Raw genomic sequence first — 25,653 nt, 5'->3', positions numbered from 1 at the left:
GGAAGAGGGGAGTATTAGGAGGGGAAAAATTGGGGCTCATCTGCAATACTGTTAACAGTAACATAAAATTTATAAAACATGATAGTCTTCTAATATCTTAATAGTATATATCCCAATTTATTTTCTTATTTTTACTTTTTTCAGCTAATATATTTTTCACTACCTTTTTAAAAAATTGTCCATTGAGTATTTTCTCTTCATGATCACAAAGAGCAGAAAGAGTAGAATTTAAGATTCCAGCATAGGGATGCTATGGTTGGGAAGGAAATAATACATAGGTAGTACAAAATTTTAACAAGGAGTGATAAATATTAACCAGGCTTCATAAGTTAAAAAACATAATTCTATTGTGTAATAAATTATGTTTTTTTAATATTATCCATACATGGAGCATGCAGCAAATATAAGCATTGCATAAAAATTATCTTACTCATTATAACTTCCCAGTCTGCTTTATGATCTAAGTAGGTCACAATGAGGATTACATTTGGAGCTCACCACATAAAAGAAGTAACCTCCCGCATTCAAATTTCACATGTCACTTCTCTCACCTAAGCACACTTTTTACTTTGAGTTCAAATATGATTTTCGATATGAAAATTTGATTTACTGTCCATGGAGTAAGTGGTAAGGTGGTCATACTTCCTGTAGCAGCCAGGGGAGTAGTGTCTGTGCCATTAGCTACTGTTGCTTCCATCCTAGCAGCCCCTTTTGGCTCCACTGGTTCATTTCTCAGGAGTTCTGAGTCCGTGGCACTACTAGTGGAGCAGGTATGAGAGTCTCAGCATCCAGCTTAATGTGACATCTCAATTGTAATGAGTTCCTGCATCAGGAAAGAAAAAAGGTTCATACATACTTTATGTGGCATTTTGCATTGTTATAATATAGGCATAAACATTTACATTGTGGCTTATTAATGCATCCTACATAAAACCCCTTTGAATACTTTTGAAACAAGTGATTTCATCTGAATTTGATTAAAATCCATTTTGCTCACAACTCCTTGTTTTGCAAGCTTGTGGTGAATGGATGAATTTATTTAGGCTTTGTTGAAAAACATTTCAAACAGTTTGTCTCCCTTTCATTACTTAAAACAATGTATGTGCATCCTTTGAAGAGAATACTTATGCCTTCCAGCATAATTATGATAATTTTTTTTACATTCTTTTTCCTACATGATGTAATGTTTTGAATGATAAATAGATTACAGCACTTTTATTAATGCTTCTTTGATGGTCAAGCAGTCTCACTGGCAGACCAATTTTTAACCTTTTAATTTTAATGTATTTATAGAGCCTCCATATGCATCTTGCACAATTCTTCATCATTCTTAAAAATATATTTCAGCTATTGCCAAATAACAGATAGCCCCCAAAATTGTAGTGACATACAAAAAAGCCCTTTTATTTCTCACAGTTGGTTCACAAATAGGTTGAGGTGGCTCTTTTGTAAGCTACAAGTCATCTGTAGTCAGCTAAAGTTGGTCTACTCCACGCTCTCATTGTCGGGTCTATGTTGAAGGGGCAGTGGCCATCATGATGATGACAGAAGCAGAAAAGGGCAACCATGCCTCATGTCTTCTAATGTTACATTGGCTAACACAAGTCACATGACTTGAGTCCAGCGTCAAGGAGAAGGCAATACACTCCATCCACCAAGTAACTATGACGTGACGAAGGCTATATATACTACTACCACAAGAGAGAGAAGCATTAGGACCAATAATTCAGTCGACCACATACATATTACGTCAAGGTTCCCTTATTGAAGATAAAGTTCAGATAAAACTTTGGGACTTTTTCCTAACGGAAAATAGTCAGTCATAGTGAGAACATATTCTACAGGACATTTCAAGTTACTTAGTTCAACTTGCTTTCCAATTCAGTCTTTACTTGACATGGCCATGGTTGAGCTAATCACTGCCTACCTCTGAAGCAGTTTATTCTTTGGGAACTGCTCTCATTGTTGGACCATTCATTCCATAATCCTCCTTATTGTGATCTCCATCTTCAGAATCTGTCTGTCCATGGCACTCATCTATAGCAGAGCAGAACAAGTCTATTCCACAATCTGTGTTATATCACAGCCCATCAAAGAGCACAGTTATCTTAGCTCCTAAAATTCTTTACCTCCAATGCCCCTCAGTCCCTCTCCTGTTTCTTGCACAACAGTTTCCAAACCACCACCATCCAATCTCTTGTTCCTTGCACCCTGGTAATTTTGTAAAGCCTTTATAAGAAATGGAACTGAAAAATCCAGTGGATGGGAAGGAAAGTGATTCATTGTAAACCATTCCTCTTGCCTTTTTAACATCTGGTTAAAATATTTTGTTGCTGAAGATGCAGTGGATTATAAAGATAATAATCCCAAGCATCCTTTGTATTGTGGTTTACAATGTACAGTTCTGTCTCATGTATTGTTCCTGGGAGCCCATGGTTATTCTCCTGGGATGGAGGAATTGTCATCATCGATCTCCATTTCATGTTTAGGAATTTAACTCAGGAAGGATCACTTGATTGAGAATGAGAACTCAGACCCAGACCTTCTCCAGAATATATACATTCTTTCCGCAATGCCAGAGTCAACCTTCTAGTCATGGTTATTCTTGACATTGGGTAAATTTTAAAATTGATTTTTTAAAATAAAAGTGACTGTAGTAGGGATGAGTATTTGGAAGAATTGTTAAGTTGATTCTTTCTGACTTGAAAGTTTTTTTCTTGGAATTTCTAGACATTAAAGATTATTCTTTTTATGAGTTTGGGGGGCTTTTGTTTGTTTTTCCAAGAATTGCCTTACAAGTTTATATTTCCATTCTTTCCTTGCATGGATCTGTCTTTTTCTTTTTTCTTCCTCTCTTTGCATTTTTAAATCATATGGAAGAAAAATATGGATACAGTTATAGTGTGACTATAGTATTGATAATCTTGTATAGTCAGTGTTGTTTCTAAACTAGAAGGTTAAAGAGTACAGTATGCTCTTCAGAAACCTGATTAAGAGAATCCCCACTCCCCACTTTCATTTCTTCTGGACCTTAAACTTCAGCCCAGTTTGAATCAAAACAAGGTATCAGCAAAATCCAGTGAATGAAAATGAGTGGTTCTTTTCATGGTTAATGAAAGACATTGTAAAACTTGACTTTCCCTCCTAGGGGTTCTAAACTATCTATAATCGTGTTTGGTAATGGAACCACTTAGCAATTGTCACCATGTTCTCAGTCATTCCAGACCCATTATTTAATTATATTTTAAATCACCCATTTAATGATGAGTTCTCTGGGAACAATGACCATCAAAGGTACAAACTAGTCTTTGGTGATCTAGAGAAAGATGGCAACATTTTTAATAATTTCCAATGGAAACATTCATCAGATAGCCAGTATTTCTAAGTCCTGAAACAGTGTTGATCACCTCAGGTCTATATGGATGGACTAATCTATTGTGGTAAGTGTCATGGATTAGAAATGTTAGCCAAACCTTTTAGATTTACCCAAAGCCACTAGGATAAATAAGATATTCCACAGGCATCTGTCTAGCATGGTATCATTTTCTGAGAAATTTATCCTTAAAGATGTATATCAGAATTAAAGAAATACTCCTTATTTGAAAACCCTTACTTCTATTTCGGGATGTGAGTATTCTAAACTCACTTTAAAATAAGATAAGGTTGGCACCACTCCCTCATGCCAGCCTGCTGTCCTCCCTTGGACAGGATTGGTCAGGGTGTACCCATTTCACGTCTTAGCAAAATCCAATTCATTCTGTGTACTAAGCCTTCACAACAGCCTGGTGTTCACACCAGGTTCCTTCATGGCCTAGGCAGGCTTCACCTGCTGGAGAGAAGTATGAACATGTCTTGCTTGACTCTTTATCATATTCATAATTTGCACCACACAAATTGCCTTTATTTCCTGTTTCTTGTAATGTGGCTTATATTTGAGAATGTAACAGATCCTTGCCTTCTCTGCCCCAGACTGTTTTCAAGGTGTTGGAGCATAGTAGGTGCTTGATACATAGTAGTTCTAATTAGAACTATTACTATGGTGTGTATGGTTGAATATATGAGGGATTAAAATAAAGAAGGGAGAATTAATAGTTTTGTTAAATCTGAAAAACAACAACTGTGTTTTATAAGTAAGCTTGGCTATTTGCCTCTAGGATATCAGACATCAGAACTTAGATCTGACCTTGACATAGTCAAAGCATATACTGAATTCGGCCATCTGGTGCATCATTAGAGGGCTTAGGGAGCAATGCTGATGACTCCCTGGAGAACTGGTCCCTTCCATGCCCTCTGCACTGCTGACAGTGGATGTCGAAGCCACTTCCTATTAATTTCCTTAATCTTCCCCTTTTGAAGGAGACAGCCTGAGAAGGAAGAAAAGATTCTAATCTGAATATTACAAGGTAGCCTGTGGTCTGTCTGCTTCTTTCCTCTGAGGACCCGACTATAATGTTTCCCCAACAACTGGAAAAAAAATAACATATTTGTTGATACAGAACATTATTTCATTGAAAGCTTCTGAAAAATATTTCTTTGTATCTTAAAAGACAATATTTCTAATGTATAGCAATGTAACCCCGGTTACTAATTATGTGCTTCTCCTTGACCCTTCTCTTCTAAATAGCTCCACAGTTCATTAAAAACCCTTGAAGTGTCCTACGGAGTTACCCCTGCCAGATCTGCTGTAAGACGTGTTTCTGAACACTGCCTTTCATGTCCCTTTGCCTCCTTCTGCGATGTGTCACCAGCTCCCCTTCCAAGTCCAAGAATCTTCTTTGCTACATGTAGAGAAACTGTGACTGATTCCAAAATAAATACATAGAAATTTGAAAGCTCCCTTAAATAATGGGATAAAATATGATACAGCGTACTTGTCTTGTATAAAACTCAAGAGAGTCAAGATATAGCTATTTTCAAAAAAATAAAATTAAATTTATGAGACAGTCACATTAGTTTTCCTTCCTGCTTTTAGGAAAAGGACAGGAACCTTTCACACTACGTCCTGAGACTTCTACATTCCTCATGCAATTGACTCCAAAAAGTAATTTCTAAAACTTACGTTGGAACAGAGATTAGATATAGATGCACACTCATTTGATGTTTCTTCTGTTTGCTTATACTATTGCTCTGATGCCTTCAGATCTTTATTCTCCAGTTATTCATGTCTGCAGTTTTTCTTTTCTCTGCACTTAATATTTAGTTACTTTGAAATCATTGAGATTGAAGCCAGTGGATGAGAGCAGAGGGTCTAACAGTATTTGTTGTTCCAACATGCAAGATTCTGAAGAGAAATAGCCTTCTTCTCAGCAGAGCGCTTTGGTACACTTTCCTGTCTGATCCTGATTGGGGTGGCGTCTCTTGTAGCCCATCTAGACCCATTGCTTGAGCTACCTGTGCAGGTGCTGGTATGTAAGGGGCCATCTTAGATTTAGGCAAACTGCTTGATAAGATCCAATTCCTCCCAGATCACTGGTCCCTGCTTAACTCATACACCCAGTCAGTGAAGGCAGGGATTTTTTTTCTCATCTATCACCTTACCCACTTGACCACAACTACACAGGATTTTTTTTTCTTTATTTTTTTATTTTTTTATTTTTTATTTTTTTAAAATATATATTTTATTGATTTTTTTTACAGAGAGGAAGGGAGGGGGATAGAGAGTTAGAAACATCGATGAGAGAGAAACATCGATCAGCTGCCTCCTGCACACCCCCTACTGGGTATGTGCCTGCAACCAAGGTACATGCCCTTGACTGGAATCAAACCTTGACCCTTCAGTCTGCAGGCCTATGCTCTATCCACTGAGCCAAACCGGTCAGGGCGGATTTTTTTTTTCTTTAATGGATCTATGAGCCTGAGCTTCAAACAACTTTCTTTTCATTAGGAATTGTTTTGCAGGTACATATTCTTGGAAATAGAAAACTTTCTATCTTAAAAGGCCTATATAGACCATCAGTTCCAGTCTTATCCCACTTTGAAAGTGGACTTATAGAAAGATAAAGTTAAGGTAGCATTTAGTAACTTTAGAATGTAATGCATCTAGAGTGGAAAAAAAAACAAACCTTGGTTCAAAACATAATGTAATTTTAAAAAATTAAAGGTCTTAGAAATTCCAGATACTTTGTAAAAGTTACTTTGTACTTCCATGATCGGGCTCTCTGCATGGCATGTAGTTGGTGCTCAATAAAAGATATCAATATTGTGTATCCAAGAGGTGCCTATAAGAAAAGGCATTTAGAAAGTTAAAGTTAAGTCTCCATTGCTTAGGTAACCTGGGCCATTTTGACCGCAGTAAAATTCATGGTATTTAGATAGCAATGTTCATATTCATAGTTTTTCTCTCTCAGTGCCCCCATCACTTAAAATCCTGCGGTAATGATCAGTTTACTTGTCAGAGTTTGCTTCACCAGAAGTCCCACAGGGCCGGACACTGCCTTGTTCATGGTTGGGTCCCTGCCATGTCATTGGGATTTGATAAATATACCCCCTTCCATAGACACAGGGAAACTGAGGGGCAGGGGCGATGGGGGAGTGTTGCTCAGAGACCACGTCCTCCCACAGGGATTTGATTCTGAGTGTCCTCTTTTTCTCTCTGCGATTTTGAAGTCAACTGACTGCTTCGGGGAAGCAGGTAACTGTATATTTTCAATACCAAGTGTATTACCCTTGTTGGTATTGTCACCTACACCAATAAGACACGTAATACATACACTGTTCTAGTTGATCGAAGAAAAAATACTGAATTGCCTGCCTGCCTTCTTCCTTTTCCTCATTCTCACTTCCTTGAAAAAGCGTCTGTAACTGTACAGAGATGGCTCCTCATCAAATCAGCTGCAGTGTTGCCCCTTAGGTCTAGACCTTGGGAGTATCCAGGTTCCTGCTAAGGTAGCCAGGGGGTCTTTAATTCTCACCGGAAATATCAGTTGCTAGCTGCTACTTAAAATTCCCTTGGCAGTATTCCCTTTTCCTGAAGTTGTTCCAAAATACAGTGTGCTCCCTACCCCTAATCCAACCCGCAGCGCGCACACACACACACACACACGCACACACACGCAACAAGTTGAATTGCCAAGTAATTGTGTCAGATTTTGAAGAGAGATTATGTTCCTACTCGAAAAATACAGTTATTAAGCATGGCATAGGAGGTTTAGGGCTTAGGCAGCAGAGCAAGAACTCCATGGGTAAGCCATCATTTATAGGTCAAAAACATTTCTTAGCAGTGAATGTGTTCTTTGAAAAGAAATAAAACCACCAAATTATTTCTCAGCCTTTTCACTTTTAAATTGAAAAACGTATTTCATGTTTCAGGAAATGTCTGCACTTAAATTTGGAACTATGCTATCAGTGAATTGAAAGGTTTTTGGCCATGCACATGTTGAGAAACTCGCTTCTTAAGAGTTTCCACTATAGTTTTTGACATCAGGGACAACTAATTAGGTGCTCCAGTATGATAAAATGAATGGTTCATGTTTTGGGTGGCCAGCCATGCAGGGAAATTAAGGTGCTTTAGAAGACTTTGTGAAAGTCATATGATGCCCAAACCTTTACACCATCTCCTAGGTGACAGCAGTGATCTGTGACCAAGTGTACGCCTCTGTGTCACCCAGAAATCAGAGCAATCTCTCCCTCAGAGATCATATCCTCCAGCTAGGATTTGATTCAGACACACACACACACACGGTTAGGTTGGACCTTTCATGTTACTCCTGGCTGCGGATCCATGGAGCCCGGACCCCTTTCTCTCTAAGAGAAAGGGAGTGAATTGCCCACTGTTTTCTTAGTCATAGTAGGTTATACTGCATAACTGTGGAGTTTTCATCTTCAATTCTGAATATACTGAAGTGTTCATTAGCTCAATGTATCTGAAATGGATGAAATTATTTTAAAATTTCACTATAGCAGTATGATATAGCGGTGACATAGTTGAGCTAGGTTAGCCTGAGTTCAAATGCTGGCTCTACCTCTTACCAGTATAAGTTTCCTAAACTCTTAGCCTTGGGCTCCCGTCTGATAAATAGGGTATTGTGAGGATTACATACAACAATGCATATAAACCATTAAGTGAAGTTCTTGGTATATAGTCAGTATTCAACAAATGCAACTATAATTATGATCATACTTATTTTATTACTGCTATTGTTTAAAAACCTATTTTCTTACATTTTCTAAAGCCCCAGGTTAGTGCAAATGATAAGGATTGTTCAGAGACTTCCATTCACACTCCAGAGAACTCATTTTGAAGATTTATTTTTTTCATAATGCCTATTCCTCAAACCCCTCTGGCTTCCCACCATCCAGACCATAAATAATTGTCAGGGCCAAGTAGATGATTAATCAAATGGAGCTTAAAGAAAATACTTGGGATTTGTTTTAATTGTGGCTGAAAGAGCTTTCCACGCTACACTGGCTTATAAAGATGCCTGGAAGTTAAAAATGAAGTAAATTTGAGTAAAATCTCCAGCTTTTGGAGCATTATGTACATCAGCCTGAGAGTCTGTGAAGAAAAAAGAAGTCAGATAATCAACACTTTTAAGAGAGAGGAATCTGTTTTAGACCAATTTTTTTTTTAAGTTGGGATATGTAATCTGTCCCTTTCTTCGTTTGTTCTTATAAATTGGAAGGAACTTCAAAGGCAAACAACATTTTGAAGTGCTTTTGCCCTAACTCTTGGGGATAATATACCTAAAGAACTGGTCTTTTGTTGTGAGAGAGACTTAGCATTTTTCTTTCAAAGGCAATCATCATTTTTCTAAATAAACTCCACCGGTTTGATGCTCTTTTCTCTACTTGAAACACATTTTCTCCTGTCTGCCCAAGCAGGGTATTTGCAATTGAGTGATCTTGCTTCTCTTTGTTCTCCCCATCTGATGTGCCTTTGATAGCGGATGGTTTCTCGCTCTTTGGGAGCAAGTCCAGATGACCTGAAGGACCCGATTAAAATCAGCATCCCTCGCTATGTTCTCTGCGGGCAAGGCAAGGACGAGCACTTCGAGTTTGAGGTCAAGGTAAGTGTTTGCTCTTCTTTACTCGTCTCAAGGAATGGAGGCTTGCGGCCAGGCAGTGCTTTCCTCTGGCTTTTTTTGTAAAAGGAGAAGAGGATTCATGTGCGTGTCTTGTTTTATAAGATACTGGCCACGCCCTTCTGTAGCATAGGGAGAGAAGTTATCCCATAGAAGGTGGTGGTGGCTGGGGAGTCAGGCAGACATGGAAGTTGCTATCACTCCCCAGCCCCACAGGCAGGGTGACCAGCCATCCCAGAGGACCCAGGATTTTCCTGCATTCTGCATTGAAAGGTCCATGCCCTGGGAAACCTAGTGTGCCAGGCAAGCCGGACAGTGGTCACCCTACCCCGGGGCTTGGGCTCAATGTTCTTATCAATCAAAATGGGAATAATACTATTTATATCATGGGATATCAGTGCATATAAAATGTCTGGTATGAGATAAACAGTTATAGCTATTGCTATTATTTCTATTGCTGTTTTTATTGTTGTTTCTATTATTACTAACGGAAGGTGTCCTAATCTGTTTTAGGCATTATTTAATTTATACAACTTTTCAGGAAGAGATGTGTCTGTTTCCTTACATCATACTTTCCAAAATAATGACTTCATCTTATTCCTAATTTATTTCTATTGACTCATAACAGGCACTTCATTAAATATTGTTGGCCACCATCCCCTCCTCAAGGAATTAATGACTAATCACGCTTCTTCATTTTCAAGGGTAGAGGAGGGTACTGATGTAATGACATTCACCAAAGTCACCAGTCTGTGGCTGCACAAAGGTGTTCTCAGAGGGGGTCTCGGTCAGATAAACACCAGGCTGGGAATCTGGATGTTGACTTTTAGGCTCTGATTCGACTGAAGTTTCCTGAATGACCCTAAGTGTTTTATCTTCCCTGAGCCTGTTTCCTCAGGGGTGAAATGAGGACATTGGATAGTACCTTGGATTTCCAAATTTCTTCTTAGCTAAGCCCTTGGTGGAGCTGCTACTGGGGGAGGCTGAGGAGGGAGCCTGAAGCCGGCCCTCCTCGCTTTCCCGCTGCGATGAACCTCCAGAACCCCAGGGCCCCAGGTGATTCCTCTCTTTAGGCACACATGTTCTTTCAGTCTCCCTGGAGAAACAGTGCAAATAATTGCCGCTATATGGTGTCCTTGATCCAGTAATCCCCCCTGCCCCTGATTTAACGCCTCATTGCTGCTCAGTTCCTTTTCAGCCATTTGAAATTGTGTGTGTATATGTGTGTGTTGTGTGTGTATGTGTGTATAGAATTCCTATTGTGCATACATGTACTGGTCTATACATACATAGACATAATTTCTGAAGCTGTGTTTGTATTATATCCCTATTTTTAAGTAGAGGACAAAGACTGGCTTTTACCAGCTCAGATTTTTGAATTCTCCAAAAAAGAACTCACAGCCGTGGAAGGTATGCAATGATTTTAATGGGCCTAGATTTATTTTATTTTAATAGATAAATGTTTTAATAAAATACAACTATTAAACCAATTTCATGCATAAAGTTTAAGATATGGATACTTAATTATTTTAAAACTGGGTTGACTTAGTATGATCTAATTTATAGGTGGAATCTGAAAAACAAACCAAAGCCCAATCTCATAGATACAGAGAACAGACTGGTGACTACCAGAGGACTGGGGGGCTGGAGGCAGGCAGAAGAGAAATGGGTGGAGCCCAAAGGCTGCAGTTATAAAATGAATATAGTTAATAAGACTGTATTCCATAGAGATTATAGTTAATAATACTGTATTCCATATTTTAAAGTTGCTAAGAGTGAAAATTTTTTGTAACTAAGTATGATAACAGATGTTAACTATATTTATTTGGTGATCATTCGCAATAAATATGTACATATTTAATCACTATGTTGTATACCTGAAATAATACATTATATTGTCAATTATATCTAAAGAAGAAAAACTAAGTTGATTTAAATAAAAACTTCATGCAAATAATACTCCAGGCCAGATGCAAATCTGGCCAAAATTATGAAGATGCTACTGTAAAGGCAACTTAGAGAAAAATCACAGGAAGGCCTTTTAGAATTACAAAAAATCACAGGAAGGCCTTTTAGAATTTAGGCTTTCACTTCGAAATATGAAGTCCAAATCCAAAAAGTTTTGCTTTCTTTGAACTTAACAGAGTCAAGTTCTGGAAGCATGTCACTGTTCTGCTTCCTCTTTATGCTTATCCCGATGCTATCGTCATTAGCACCAGGAATGGCCTGGGAGCATTTCCTGGAGAATTCCTAGCTCTCCATGGGAGCAGGGCTGCCTGATGTGTTCACAGGGGAGCTGAGGGCCTCACATTCTCTGGGGGTTACCCAGTCACAGAAGTGTCAGGGCCCAGAACTAGAAGCAAGCGTAGCATGAATATGCTGTCTCTCCCTTAACAAAATGAACAGAAATGGCCGAGCTCCAGCAAAGGCCTAGCTGCTGGAATAGGGCTGGGTGCACTGCCATCCTGTCCCGTCGCCTCTGGTACCCTCAGCAAGTCAGGCAACCTCATGGCAAAGGTGATGATGAAACCACCCACTGGGTATGCAGAGTGCATGAGCTTAGGTATGGAAAGTGCTTAGAGCAGTGCCTGCCACGTAGTAAGTGCTGGATAAGTGTTTGTTATTAGAAATAAAGTAATTAATTTTAAAAAGATTATGCCCTTGGAGCCCACTTAATGACTCCCAGTGTTCAATTGTGTCTTTTGTACAAGGATTTTGTATTTTCCAGGTTTCTTTTTTATTATTCTCCCTCAACATTCTGACTTTTAACATTGAGTATGCAACCTTCTGCATCCATCATTTGACTATTACATGCAGAGGCAGTATTTTCTAGAACAAATAGTCACACTTAGGAAAGAGCTTGGCTACTCCTAGTTCTTCTCTTGGTGAGCCAGTGGCTTTAAGAAGTCTAAGGTAAAAAGTGTTCATTGTAAAAGAGTCTGTTCTATTTAGTTTTAGATCTTCTTACAAAGAAAATCTGCTGGTAATGTATATAGATATGCTATTACATTCTATACTTTAGAAAAATCTTTGCTTCTTCTCCTTAAAAAAATGTATAATTTTATTTTTCCTCCGTCCCCCATGATGCTCTTAACAGTCTTCTGAGGTCCTGAAGGAACTTAGCAGGGCATGGTGCCCTCTGTGATCAGCAGAGCAGGGTCTTGACACCCAGTTGACTATGCAGCTTGCTGGTGTTTGCTGCCAGTTCATCTAGCTTAGATGGCAGGCCCCAGGGAGCCTGGGAAGAGATGGCACATGGACGTGTGGCTGCCCTGGAATTCACCTTTCAACTCTTCCTAAACCCTCGGTTCCTCAGCCTCCTACCTTTTTCTGCCCACCCTAATTTACATAGAATTTATTAGTTATTTAAATCATTCATTCTTCCTGGCCATTTTCATTTTCATCCCCAATCTGGTAACTTCAGTGGTCTGTTAATTGAGGAATGAAGCGGTGGTGAGCCTTGGACTGGAATGTGAAAGGGATGCTCAAGGTGGGGTTCCAGGAGTGGCCTTTGGGGGAGAAAGTGGTTCTCTAGTGCTCATCTGACCCCTGATGGGGCCTGAGGAGGATTCTATCACAGGGCTTTAAAATGAGGAAAACATAGCTTTTCATGAAACAAAGATATTAACTTGAGAAGACTGTCACATAGCTTCTTTCCTTTGGGGATGAAAGACAACTTTTACGAAAAAAACAGTGATAATAGCTAAGTATATAGGTTTTTGTTTTTTTGCTCACATTTTTTCAGTCAACTCTGTTGTACCATAATATACTTGCCGTGAAATGGACCCATTTTAAGTGTAGTTTGATGAGTTTAGACGTATGTATACACCCATGTAACCAATTAAGATTTAGAACTTTTCAGTCATTCCAGAAGTTTCTAGCCAGCGCCTATGCCCTGCCACAGGCGAGCGCTCATTTGCTCTCTGTGGGTCAGAGTTGTGTCTGTCCACACATGCCTTGTGAGTGGACCGGGCAGCACTTTCTCTTTTGTGTCTGGCTGCTTCCACTTTACATGATGTTTTGGAGCCTCATCTGTGTAGCTGAGTATAACAGTAATTTGTTTCTTTTAATCACTAAATAGCATCGTCTTATATGGGTGGATCACCATCTGTAGGTTGGTGTTTGTTTTAATGTCCTTCTTTGACAATACAAAAGTGGTCATCTCCATGTTGCACCCCGCCCCCCTCTTTATTCTGCTGGTCCTTGGAGGACACAGGCCTGGGAAGCCCTGGGTCAGGACATCAGTTCCCATTGTCCATACAGTTACACCTTCCCGTGCAGCCCAATAGCACATCCCTCTGGGGCTGTGTCCAGTCACTTCCAGAGATGGATGTCTTGCTCGCTGATGGGAGAGACAGGCCTAGAAGCTGAGGGGTGCCAGTTGGGCTGCTCTCTGAGAGCACATTCGTGCTGAATATCACTGAGTGTCCCGCTGGTCGCAGAATGTCCCTGCACAGTACGTGCTGGCACCAAACGGCAGGTGACACCGCTGGCTGGACTACAGCAGTCATTTTACCTCCTGCTTCAAGTGCTTCTCAGTGACTGATATGTGAAATCCATTACAGTGCATTATTCTTGCCTTTTTTAGTTACCCAGGGTTTCAGAATGGGTAGAATTTTATTTTTAAGTGACATTTCAGCATGATGCAAAACACCGGCCTAGAAACTCGGAGGTTAAGGCTGATAAAGGCTGTTACACTCTTGTTATAGAAATAAGCGGATGTTTCCAGCGTTACTTGAAATGTCCTGCCTTTTAATTTACATATTAACATGGTAATATAAAGAAACAAGCCAACACTGGTGTGTGTTTTCAAATATTTTGTTTCCTGAGAGTTTTTATTCCTGTGAAAACTGAAAGATTGTCTTCGGGTTCCTTCCCTAGAGTGGTGACATCTGCTGTACCCCCCGCCTCCCCCCTCCCATCGCCTGGTTTACTGCTTTTGCAGCAGGGGTCACAGCCCTCAGTCACGCTTGTTGTGTTTATTACTCGCCTTCCCTGTAGATGTGCACTCCGTGGGCCTGTCAGTCTGCAGCATCGGGTGCCCAGTCCTTGCCCAGGGCCTCACTGGAAATGGTCACCCAGGGAGGTTGCTCAGTACCATGACCCACAGCCCTGCACAGGCGTTCTCACTGGACACAGCCTGCTTAGAGCTTCGGGATGCGGTGACCATGTGTCCTTTGTAAACATCCCCCCAGCCCAGCCCCCTTCCCGCTGTGGGCTCCTCATGTTCTGTCTGCAGATGGTTAGTCAAAGGTTAGTCTTCTCACTCCTTGCCTTCTGCAGGATGCGGCTGGCTCTCTAGGTATCCGGTGAGGGTGTGAGCAAATCACGTGTCTTAACTGTGTTTGAGTCCAAGACAGCTGATGCCTCCCTGCCTCCCTCCCACCTTCTCCACTCTGCCCTCCAATATACCTGTGCACATGTACATATACATACATACATACGTGTGCACACTCACACACACACACACACACACACACACACACACAGCATGTGTGCACACGTCCTGGCTCTGGCAGTCATCAGCACCAAAGTGTAGTTTAGTTTTGTTCTGGGTTGTCTGCAGAGAGGGGTAGATGCCCTGCCCACTGTCCACTCTGGGCACTCTCCAGCCCTTGCTCCTGGGAGTGCATGGCATAGCACCCTCTCCTTCAGGAGCCGGGCCCCTGTCACACTCCCCCTGCTGTTCAGGTCCAGCAGGGCTCTCCTCTCCTTGCGGGGCTGCAGGCAGTCAGCCGTTTTACCTGGAATCACTTTGGTCCATCTGCTGATCAGGGCTGCCCTTTACCTCGAATAAACTACATCCAGACCCAACATGTCCTATTTTTAACCGTCTGATTCTTATTCAAGGTAGCAGTCTCCTCCTCTTGCCCCAAATGCCACCTCGTTTGGCTGTAAGTCCTGGTCAGTGGTCTGAACAGAAAGGGAGAAGCAGAGAGAACAAGGATATTGAGTGACAGCATGAAAGTATGACCTAAAGGGAGTTTCCAGCAGGCAACCCACAAATAATTCCCGAGAACCCAAGGCAGTGGGGCTGTTCCCTTTCCAGTCACGTGGGCTAGACATGTGGTGAGCCCTCTCTTCTAATTCCAGTCATCACGGCCCTGGAACTGGGAGGTGTTGAGCGCTCTCATGTCTGCTGGGCCCCCAAACAGAAGGGCCCCTGAAGGTGAGAAGCTGTGAGTTACAAAACTTCACACTTTACTATCTTGTTTTATAACTGAAGGACCACGTGATCGGGACTCCGGTACCAGGTCTGGTGGCACTTCTTAAGACTGTGGGAGCAAACCGGTGGTGGGTGATGTTTATTATTTGGCCTGAACAGGTGTTTAAAGTTTTGAGTAAGTGGTCAACATTTAAAACTTGGGAGATCTGACATGGGAATCCAGACTTGCCAAGTTTCTGTAAAATGTCAGACAACACAGGGACCCTGGGCCGACAATCCCACAGGGCAGCACCGACCCGAGCGCGGGGGCCCCTTCGAGTCAGGCTTGTGCTTCCGCTTTGCCACACACTCCAGAGGCCCCTGTCCCAGAGGGGTCACCTTCTAGAGGGGTAGCCTCTAGGTTCACACAGAGGCCCCGAGCACTGTACTCAGGGGCTCACTGACCTAATGAAGCCCCTGATCACGCAGTTTATTAAATCAGCCTAAATGCCCACAGAGAAGCCTGGGAAGGAGGGGCAGGTGGGCAGAGCACACTACCTGACCCAGGGACACACCGTGTTCACCTGTCCTCTCCCTGCCACCAGGGCCTTTCCCGCTGTGCTTACCAGGACAGAGTTTTGAGCAAGAAGCCTTGGCAGACACAGGGTACCCAGGGCAAAGCACGCTTGCTCTGTGGGCGCATGGCTGCCGGTGGCCTGCTGAACAGGTCTAGTTCTCACGTGCATTTCTTGGGTAGAGCACATGTGGGACCAGACTGGTTGTCACAAGGGTCGTCAATTCAGAGTTGACATAATGTCGGCCCAATGCAGGCATGACCGTGACTTAACACTTCCTGTATCTAAGTAGCATTCCTGTTGTTTCTGTCATATTTCTTTCTTCTATGTTTGGCATGTCGTATAGGTTATAGGGCTATGTTTAGCACGTCTTACAAATTCTGTTGAGTCTCACAAGCTGCTTGCTTACTGGTTATCTATTCTCACATGTTCTGTGAGATTTGCCTGTAATGCATAAGCTTCCAGCTTACTTACTGGCTGTGTTTAGCCCTTCTTCTGAGCTTCATCCATCCTCTGTAGCATGGCAGGATTGAATGAGCTCAAATAATATGCAGGTGCCTGCTCTGCTCCCTGATATCTTACAGTCGCAGGGCCTCCTAGAGTTTCCTTCCTGATTGATCCCTGTAGGCATCTGAGTTTGCAACATCTTTTCAAGGGAGGACACGGACATCTATCAAACACCTTCCTCATCCTTTCAGGCACTTTGCCAGACACTTCCACAAATGAGGAATATGTAGCACAATGGGGGTTTTACTTGCATTTAATGAATTAGGAAATTATGAGTGACTTGCCAAAGGCCACACCGCTAGTAAGTACATCCAGGTACCGAATGTCTGTGTGAGATCTAAGTCTTCTAAGCCATACTGGTTTCCTTACTTACTTATTTTAATGCACCTTCTAAATGTCTCTGATTACTTCACTTTTTAGAAGTTGAGGCCATCTTTTACTTTTGTCTTAGATATGGTGGCTGTTTCCAAATCCTTGCCTGTTCCCCAAATTTGCTGTTATCTTTGTGTGTGTTTTAACTTCTTACTTTCAATTCTGGCTGAGTCATGGGTACCCTCTAAATTGGGGCAATTGCTAAGGCTTGGTTCAGCCTGGAGCTTCTGATGGTGGAGAGGCCTGTCAGGAAGCATGAGGAGGAAATGCCCAGAAAATTTGCAGTTTGGGAGTTAAAGCAATCACATCTACAGCCAGAGAAATTTCTCTTTATTTGGCAGAACAGCAATGAGAGCCATTCCAGTCTATTAGATAAACTGTGCACTAATACATCTTTTAGAAATACTCTCAACTTGATGTAATACAAATGTTCAGAAGGATTTGTGTGTTGGCATCTGAACGTCTGCTTGTTAGTAACTTGATAGATCATCTCCCCGCTGTGTTTTAGCGTAGCTGAGATAAATGAAGTGTTGCATATGGTGTGGTCCATTTAGATTCAAATATTCAGCTTGTGCATTATTTTTAAACATAAATAACAAGTGAAAGAAATAACATTGTGGTTTGAAGAATCGTATTTTATCCTTGTTTTTTTTTTTTAAAGCACCCCTCCCATCTCTTTGAGAACTTTGTCTTTCACTGAAAAAATTAAGAAAAAAACACACATTTATTTTCCCTGTGTTCACACAAAGCAACAAATCTTTTCTATTACTTTTTCTTGGCCAGTGTGTTTACCTTCACAAAGTAATTGCTGCATGTATGAGAAATGATGAAGAAGAAAAGAGATTGAGTCACAAGCACAGAAGAAAAGCAGTCATTACCTTGTGGCCATGCCTTGAATTTCCACTTCATTTTTTTCTTCTATAAAGATATATTAATATTTTTTCTAATTTCAGAATTTGGGGAGTTTTACATCTCTTCCTAGAGTAAATTTCTCTCGAAATAAATCATAAAATGGGTTAAACTCCCTTTCTTGCAATTGCTGCCCATGGATACCCTTGCCTTTTACTAGTGCATCATAGAAGACCTTTCTTTAGGAGCATGACCACAGTGCCAAGAGTTGCCATTTATTGAGTACCCAAACACTCTGCTGGTTGCTTCACATTTTTTTAGTTCATCTGCGGGTTAGGTATCGTGAGTCCATTTTACAGATGAAAAAAATGAGGCCTAGAGGAGTGGCTTAATTTAGCCAAAGCCACACAGCTTATTCGTGACTGGGCTGAGTCAGGATCCACATCTGTCTCCATCCAGAGCTTTATATTATTTCATTCTCCATTGGTGACTGGTAGAGAGTGCATTCTGTGCATTGCCTCTGAAGATTTGGATAATTTGAAGGAAAATTGCCCAGGCTTTCATTCTCATAACTTCCCACAGTTTCAAAGTAGAATAATTCCCCTTATTCTTCACCTGCTTCACAGAGGTGTTACGGGAAGGGAGAAGTACTTATTAGTAATGATCTTGGATTTGAAAGGCATCCATTGTATCAGAATCTTAGGGTCTTTGTGCATTCTTTCAGATTTACCTTCAGACTACAAAATAAAGTTAATATACTCACATAAATGGCACCCCTGTTTTGAAGGTGCTGAAATTGAAGCATAAAACAGCCATTATTCTTCTTGTAGAAGGCTGAGATTTTGGTCAGCCAGCCAGAAAGCCCTGTTTGATTTTGCATCACTTCCTAGTTTGGGGTTCGGTATCAACCACGAGGGTCCTTTCTTTATGACACACCAGCTTTAGACCAGGTTCAGAAGCCCAAGGCCAAAAGCACTCTCTGTGCTTGTTGATGATACATCTGCTCAGATGGATGTCTGGAAAGTTTCCTGGATAATAAAGCTGAATAATCTTCCATCTACGTGAGTCTCCTGTTTTTAGGAATCTTCATTCTTCAAACTCCATACACCTCCTTTCCATGATGCTAACAGGCAGGGGCAGATCTGGCATTGGAGCTTAGACTCCCTGCTCCTTACAGCTCCTGGCTGTAAGACCATCCTCCTCCTGTGGGCACCCCACTTCCCTCAGGTGCCCCGGAGATGAAATTTGTGGAGTTAGTGGAGCTTTGGTTCGTGGAGCCCACTGCAATGGCGTGGGGATGTCTACTTGGTTCAGGAACTCCTTATGCAGCTTTTGGGTGTGATTCAGTGGCAGCTGTTCCCTTGAGTGAGAGAATAGTACCCCTGGTGGTCACTGACACAGTCTCTGTTCCTCTGTGATCACTTGGCTACAGTCCTCAGCACTCCTTTGGGTTTCCTCAAAAGAAAGGTATGTAAACTTTCTTGAACTTTCTCTAGTTCCTCTAGAGAAGGAGATACATTGCACATCTCATAGCAAATAATGAAAATATCCCATTAGGCAATTATGTTCTCCCTCTCCTCCTTTCTAGATATCATTTGGGAGCTCCAAGTGGTGCCTCTTGCTAAGTGGAGGGATTTAGCTCCAGCTTATGTCCTTGGCTTTTATCATCAAGCTTGCATACCCAAAGGACCTTGACACTCAGTATTTATTTTTAAAAAATGAAAATACTAATGCCAAAAAAATATGTACTCTTTGTTTACTGCAGCATTATTTACAATAGCCAAGATTTGGAAGCAACCTTGGTGTGCATTGATAGGTGAATGGATAAAGGTGTGGTACGTATATTCAGTGGACTATTACTCAGCCCTAAAAAGAATGAAATCTGGCTATTTGTGACAACAGGAATGACCTAAAGGATATTATGCTAAGTGAAATAAGTCGAACAGAGAAAGACAAATATATACTTATATGTGGAATCTAAGAGAGAAAACAAATGAGCAAAAAATAAATAAATAGACTCATAGATACAGGTATCAGACTGATGGTTGCCAGAGGGGAAGGGGATGGAGAGATGGCCAAAAAAGATTAAGGGGATTAAGAGGTACAGACTTCCAGTTATAAAATAAATCACAGGGAGATAATGCACAGCATAGGGAATATAGTCAATAGTATTGGAATATCTTTGTGCGGTGTCAGGTGGTTATTAGACTTATCATGGTGATCACTTCATAAGGTATATCAATGTCAAATCACTATGAAACTAATACATTGTAATTCAACTATTATTTGAAATTAATTAATTTTAAAAAAGCAACTAAGGACCATGACACTTAGAAACAAAAGGCTCATAATAGGGGCTCGCCCACTAAAGGCAATTTAGAGGCCACCTTTTGTTTCTGCCTATGTTTTTCAGGAGTCTCACAACCTGCATTCAATTTACCCCCATAGTGTTTAACATAGCATTTCTTCTCAATCAACAGAAGAGAAATTGGGTAAATGACATTTTTTCTTTCTTTGTTTTACAATGCTTTCCCCTCTCCCCTAATGCCTACATTTTTAAAACGTTAAACAGTTACTGGTAAGCCAGGAAAGGACTAAAATGCAGATCACTCTACTGACCACATTTCAGGATAGAAAACGAATTGGAAAATGAAGTAGAAAAGTATTTATTGAAAAGAGACTTTAGGCCCCATTATCTCCATTATTCATTTATTTATCATTGAACAAATATTTGGCACCTGTAGTGTGTGTGTATCCAAAATCACCAGTGTTGTCTGTCCGCAGAAAGATTTGGTGAGGCTGACCAGGAGTAATTGAATGGCAGTCTGTGGTGTCTATGGGATCGTTGTGATTAGTGGGATGTTGGCTTCTTTTACTACTTCTGGTGTAGTTCTGTTTGCAACAGTTGTCTGAAGAAATTTTAAGTAAGTATAGTGCATTAATGAATGATACTAAATAGATTTAAAAATTTGGAAAATATTTCATATATTCTCAAACATGTTCATAGTTATGTTGCTTCATAATATTATATTTTGCAAAACTCTGAAAAAACTTTGTTTAGTATATACTAGGTTGATATTAGACTACTTCCTCCAAACTTGCTAAATACAAGGAAATTTAGCCCATTTAAATGTTGTTGCCCTGGTCGGATGGCTCAGTTGGTTGGAGCATCATCCCATACACCAAGAGATTGCGGTTTGATACCGGTCAGGTCACATACCTAGGATGTGGGTTCGATCCCCAGTCTGGGCGTGTACGGGAGGCAACCGATCAGTTTCTCTTTCCTTCTCTCTCTAAAAAATCAATTTAAAAAAACATATCCTCTGGTGAGGATTAAAAAAAAATTTTTTTAGCCAAACGTATAACATATATTGTTTTCTTTTCTTTATTTCCCTTTATTGATTAAGATATTACAAATGTGTCCTTATCCCCCCAATGTCCCCTCATCCCCCCAATCCTGCCCTCATCCTCACCCCCTGTTGTCCATATTTTTTTAATAAATATTGTTTAAGGAAACCCTGTAAGTAACTGTTTTATACAAGTTCTTTGTATAAAAACTTTTATTTCCTCCTTACGTACACAGATAGATATACACTGCAAATATATAATGAGGACATCTTAAAATTGACAATCCTTAAACCAGTAAAATGTGTATGTAACATAAATTTGTGACCAGCACTCAATTTAGAATTGTTTATAAGTAAATGCAGTGCATCTTGTACCTATGTTTATGGTATTTAAGTTGTACTTGATCATTTTATGGCCCAGAAAAAATGGGATTGTATCAGCAGAACCATTCAGCGAGAGAGAAGTAATGAATTTGCTCCGCAGTGATATGTAGTAATGATGCCCTACAGTCTCAACATCGAAGAAAATAATTAAGTGCTTTGATCTGATTTATTTGTCATACTGATCTTCTGTCTCTGCATCAACCCTCATCCTATGCCCAGTTTTAATTTGGAGAAAAATAGGACTTTAATACATAGTTTCCCTTTATGTATAGTTTTCCCAACCTCATATGCGCCGTTTCTCCAGCTCTGGGTGTGAAGGTGTCTCCATTATGGATAAGAGCTTTGAACATGTCCTGTGCAGAGATGACACCTGTGATTGTCTTGTCTTCCCTCCTCCCATTTCTGCCATGACCACTGATCTGATGATCTTCATTCTTCATCATCATTGTCTTCATAAATTTACATGTTGATAGACAAGGGGGGATTGAAATGTTCTCTATATAAAGTAGGAAGTATGACCCTTTGTCATCCTTGTATTTAAGCTGAACTCAGGTGAAAATCTCATGAGTGAAAATGTTGGAAATCTATCTGTAGACTTGTGTTACAAATACTATTGAAAATGTACCATATTCTCAGTGCAATTTTTAAAAATCATACTATGATGCCATTAATTCAAATAATCTGATTCAGGTGAACCTCCTAGAAAGATTGCAGCAGGTCTTGTGCTCCCTTTTGACTGACCTGGGCCAAACCTGGAACCTTTACCTGATGTGAAAATCAAAATCATCTTGACTATCTCTCAGCAAACTACTGACATGTAGTATAGTGCCCAGCACATAGTGGTTGCTCAGTAAATGTTTATCTCTAAGAGAGTCTTCTCACCTCCACCTTCATTAGTATCAAAGGTTCATTCACTTAAAAGGCTTAAAATCTTGTAGGATAGGGAGGCATTTATATATGTAAGTAATATCAGTTATATACTGAGGTGGCAGAGATGATGAAGGATGGCTGCTTGTTCTACTGTGGGCATGCATGTGGGCAGGAGGGGTTGGGGGTGGCTTCAGGGTCTGTCTGGCATAGCTTGCTGGTAGGTAGTGAAATGCACTGAGATGGAATGTTCTAGATATTCTCCAGAAAGACTGTCAGGTTTGATTTTAGACACTTTGAATTTGAGGGTCCTGTGTGACATCTAAAGAAAGATGTCTCCAGGTTGGGTACTGGGTCTGCAGCTCAGAAGAAAGGTGGGAACTGAGATAGGAATTTGGGACTCACCAGCCTGTGCTTTAGGCTGTGTGATTCCAAGGGCTGGCAGTGCCTACCAGCTGCTGCTTGTCACCGTGACCTCAGGATGTGGGCTGATGTGCACCAGAGTTCCACCTACTCAGCTCATCAACAAAAACTATAAAATAAAGGCCAGACTGAGAATTCTTCTGAGATAAAGCAAAATATATTGTTGTGTTTTTATCTTAACAATCATTGAGAGGCAGAAAGATTTTTTTCTCCTTTTTCTCCTCTTTGTACTCATTTTCTTTCTCCTTCTTCCTCCTCTTCCTTTTTTCTCTGTGTTTTCTTCTCTCACTTCCCCCCCTGCTGTCCACTCTGGTGGCTGGTGACCTGCAGCAACATTTTGTATGGGCTCGTCACCAGGACAGAAAGGTCACCTATGGCAGTGGTCGGTAAACTGTGGCTCGCGAGCCACATGCAGCTCTTTGGCCCCTTGAGTGTGGCTCTTCCACAGAATACCGACTTATGCACATGGGCCACGAAGTTTCAATCGCACTGTACATGCGCACCCGCATGTGGTATTTTGTGGAAGAGCCACACTCAAGGGGCCAAAGAGCCGCATGTGGCTCGTGAGCCGCAGTTTGCCGGCCACTGACCTATGGGATTTTCTTTCTACAGCCCAAGGGGAGGGTTAAGGGATACTTTCCATAAGTTAACTGTCCCTCACTTTACATAGTCACATGCTGCTTATAACCAGATTTGAGAACCAGAGATGCATGCTTAAGTAGAGAGCAGATATTATTTATGTCTTATTTATGCAGCTAGATTAATGTTTTCAATTCTGGAGAAATTTGACATTCTAATCACTCTTTGTTAATTTTTAAATTATTTGAAACAGTTTTTAGTGACTTTTCCCTCTAATTAATGCCGATTTATTTTTATTTTTGTGGTTAACAGATTACTGTCCTCGATGAGACATGGACTGTATTCAGACGTTATAGTCGTTTCCGAGAAATGCATAAAACATTGAAGTTAAAGTATGCAGAGGTACGGTGTGAAATAGCTGTCTCCAATTAAGAACATTGGTTTTATGGAGTGAATGAGTTGATTGCATTGTCAATGCCCCACCTTTAGACATTAGCTCATAAGTGTCATCAGGTTTTATTTCAATTACTCATCTGTCAAATATATCTTTTTAATTTTTCTCCTTTGTTTCGTTTCTGTTTTACACAGTTTAAACATTTTCTGAATATAAAATTTTGCAAGTGATAGTAAAGTGACAGTAAATGAATTTTTTCATAAATTTAAAATAAATATTTTAATCAGTTTACTACTTCTCAACTGTGAGTGACACCTATTAAAATGAAATAGTAATAAATCCCTTGGTATAGATTTACCTTTTTTTCTCTCTTAAAAAAGACTATATAAATGCTTAGACTTCTTAATGAGAAGTAAAGTCATAACAGTTAATTTGCCATCAGACATGGAAGGGAGATAAATGGTAAATATGGCATACATTAGACCAGATATTCAGTGTGATACATTAGTGATTTTTTTTGACAAAGATTAGTTTTTAAAATACTTTTAAACAAAAAAAATTCTTAAAATTAATGCATGTCTTCTAAGTGAATGTATTATTATTATTTCCCTTCAACTAAAGAAAATCTTATAAGCACAGCTCTTTAGTAATTTGGGGTTAAACTGACTGCAAATCAATCAATAGACACTGCCTAATTAGGCTGTTTTCCCTAAGTATTTCCTTAACTTTTCCATGTCTTTCACTCTTTCTTATCTGATACACAGTATAAAGAGAATTACTTTTTGTAAGTAAAGTGATTCCTTGATGTGTAGAAAATATTGAGTCCTGGTAAGTTTAAGCCATATCTGAATTCTGTTGCTGGGCTATCAAAATAGTATTCTATTTAAAATTGAAGAAGTGCCCAGCCAGTGTGGCTCAGTTGGTTGAATGTCTTCCCGTGAACCAAAAGGTTGCTGGTTGGATTCCCAGTCAGGGCACATGCTCAGGTTTCAGGTTCAATCCCCAGTAGGGGGCGTGCAGGAGTCGATTGATGTTTCTCTCTCATCAGTGTTTCTCTCTCTCTATTCCTTGCTCTAAAGTCAATAAAAAATATTTTTAAAATTTAACTTAAACTTAAATAAATAAAATTGAAGAAGCTTCAGCTATGAATTATAATTGTGTTTCCAAGAGGCTTTAGTTCCAGAAGTAACTGCTTCAAAGTCAAGTTAAGTTTGTTCTGCAATTTTCTCTTCATGTCCCAAGTTTATATGGACAATAAAAAATAAGAGTATTGTGTACATATTGAATGTACAGAGCAACTTGTTTTTAAAGTGAGTTTTATAGTTCCTTAACTACTTGGTTATAAGCTACTACCTCAGTACTTTAATAGTGTACAAATAATCATATCAACATTCAAAGTTCCCAAATCAATGGGAAAAAATAATTTGCTTGAAACAAAGGTCCAAAAAGTTTACCAGGAATAAATACACACACACACACACACACACACACTATACATATGTTATTAATTAGTAATGTATTTCATATCAGTTTTCAGTGCCATTCTATGGGGCATACTTTTTAGATTCTAGTAATACAGAAGTGGACAAGAGCAAAAATGCCTTCTCATATATCTTAAATTCATATGGGAACAGACTTGTCCCACAGCTGGTGAGCTGCTGCTAGTATGGAATCCCAGGAAGTTTGATTCCATTTTTTACTCCTAAACAAACAATAATATAAAATAACAATGAGGGGGAAATATCTAAAACTGCAGTAGCATCTAACTCTAGATCTAGGTAAATCTTATTTCAGTGAGACAATAACAATGGCCATTTAACATTTTCAAGGTGCAGCTTATATATCAAGTTGATTATCAGTTATATATTTTTTCTGTAACATTGATTTCTCTTCTGTCTAGCCTAACTTCACATAGTCTTACTAGCTAAGCATTTATTGGTAATTGAGACCAGTAATCTGGTTATTAGGTATTCATCAATTATGATTGCCCTTATTTTTAGCAGTTTCTTCTGAATTCTAAATAGGTTTACCTTCAGTTTTGAATTAATCTGTCTTCTTGGTAGACTGACATGTATTGTGCAAAATAATCAGTCCTATCTTTTTTTTTCTCTGTTCCCCTTCATTGACTTTGTATAGAATCTTAATCATGTTAAACCCTGTGTTTTCAAATTCCACATCTATAAAATGACAA

At 40.0% G+C, this 25,653-nt stretch overlaps 1 protein-coding gene across 1 annotated transcript in view; it reads left to right on the top strand.

Annotated features, from left to right (window-relative positions):
- The window catches only part of KIF16B (kinesin family member 16B), a 276,668-nt gene that overhangs the window by 199,231 nt on the left and 51,784 nt on the right, over window positions 1-25,653 (top strand). Inside the window, 2 exon segments of the mRNA XM_006087971.3 lie at window positions 8,883-9,005; window positions 23,381-23,470. Of these exon segments, the coding sequence (XP_006088033.1) occupies window positions 8,883-9,005; window positions 23,381-23,470 (213 nt within the window).

Source organism: Myotis lucifugus, unplaced genomic scaffold (assembly GCF_000147115.1).
Source record: "Myotis lucifugus unplaced genomic scaffold, Myoluc2.0 scaffold_42, whole genome shotgun sequence".
NCBI classification, from domain to species: Eukaryota; Metazoa; Chordata; class Mammalia; order Chiroptera; family Vespertilionidae; genus Myotis; species Myotis lucifugus.
The sequence above is the reverse complement of the archived record's forward strand: the minus strand, read 5'-3'. Positions and strand labels throughout refer to the sequence as shown.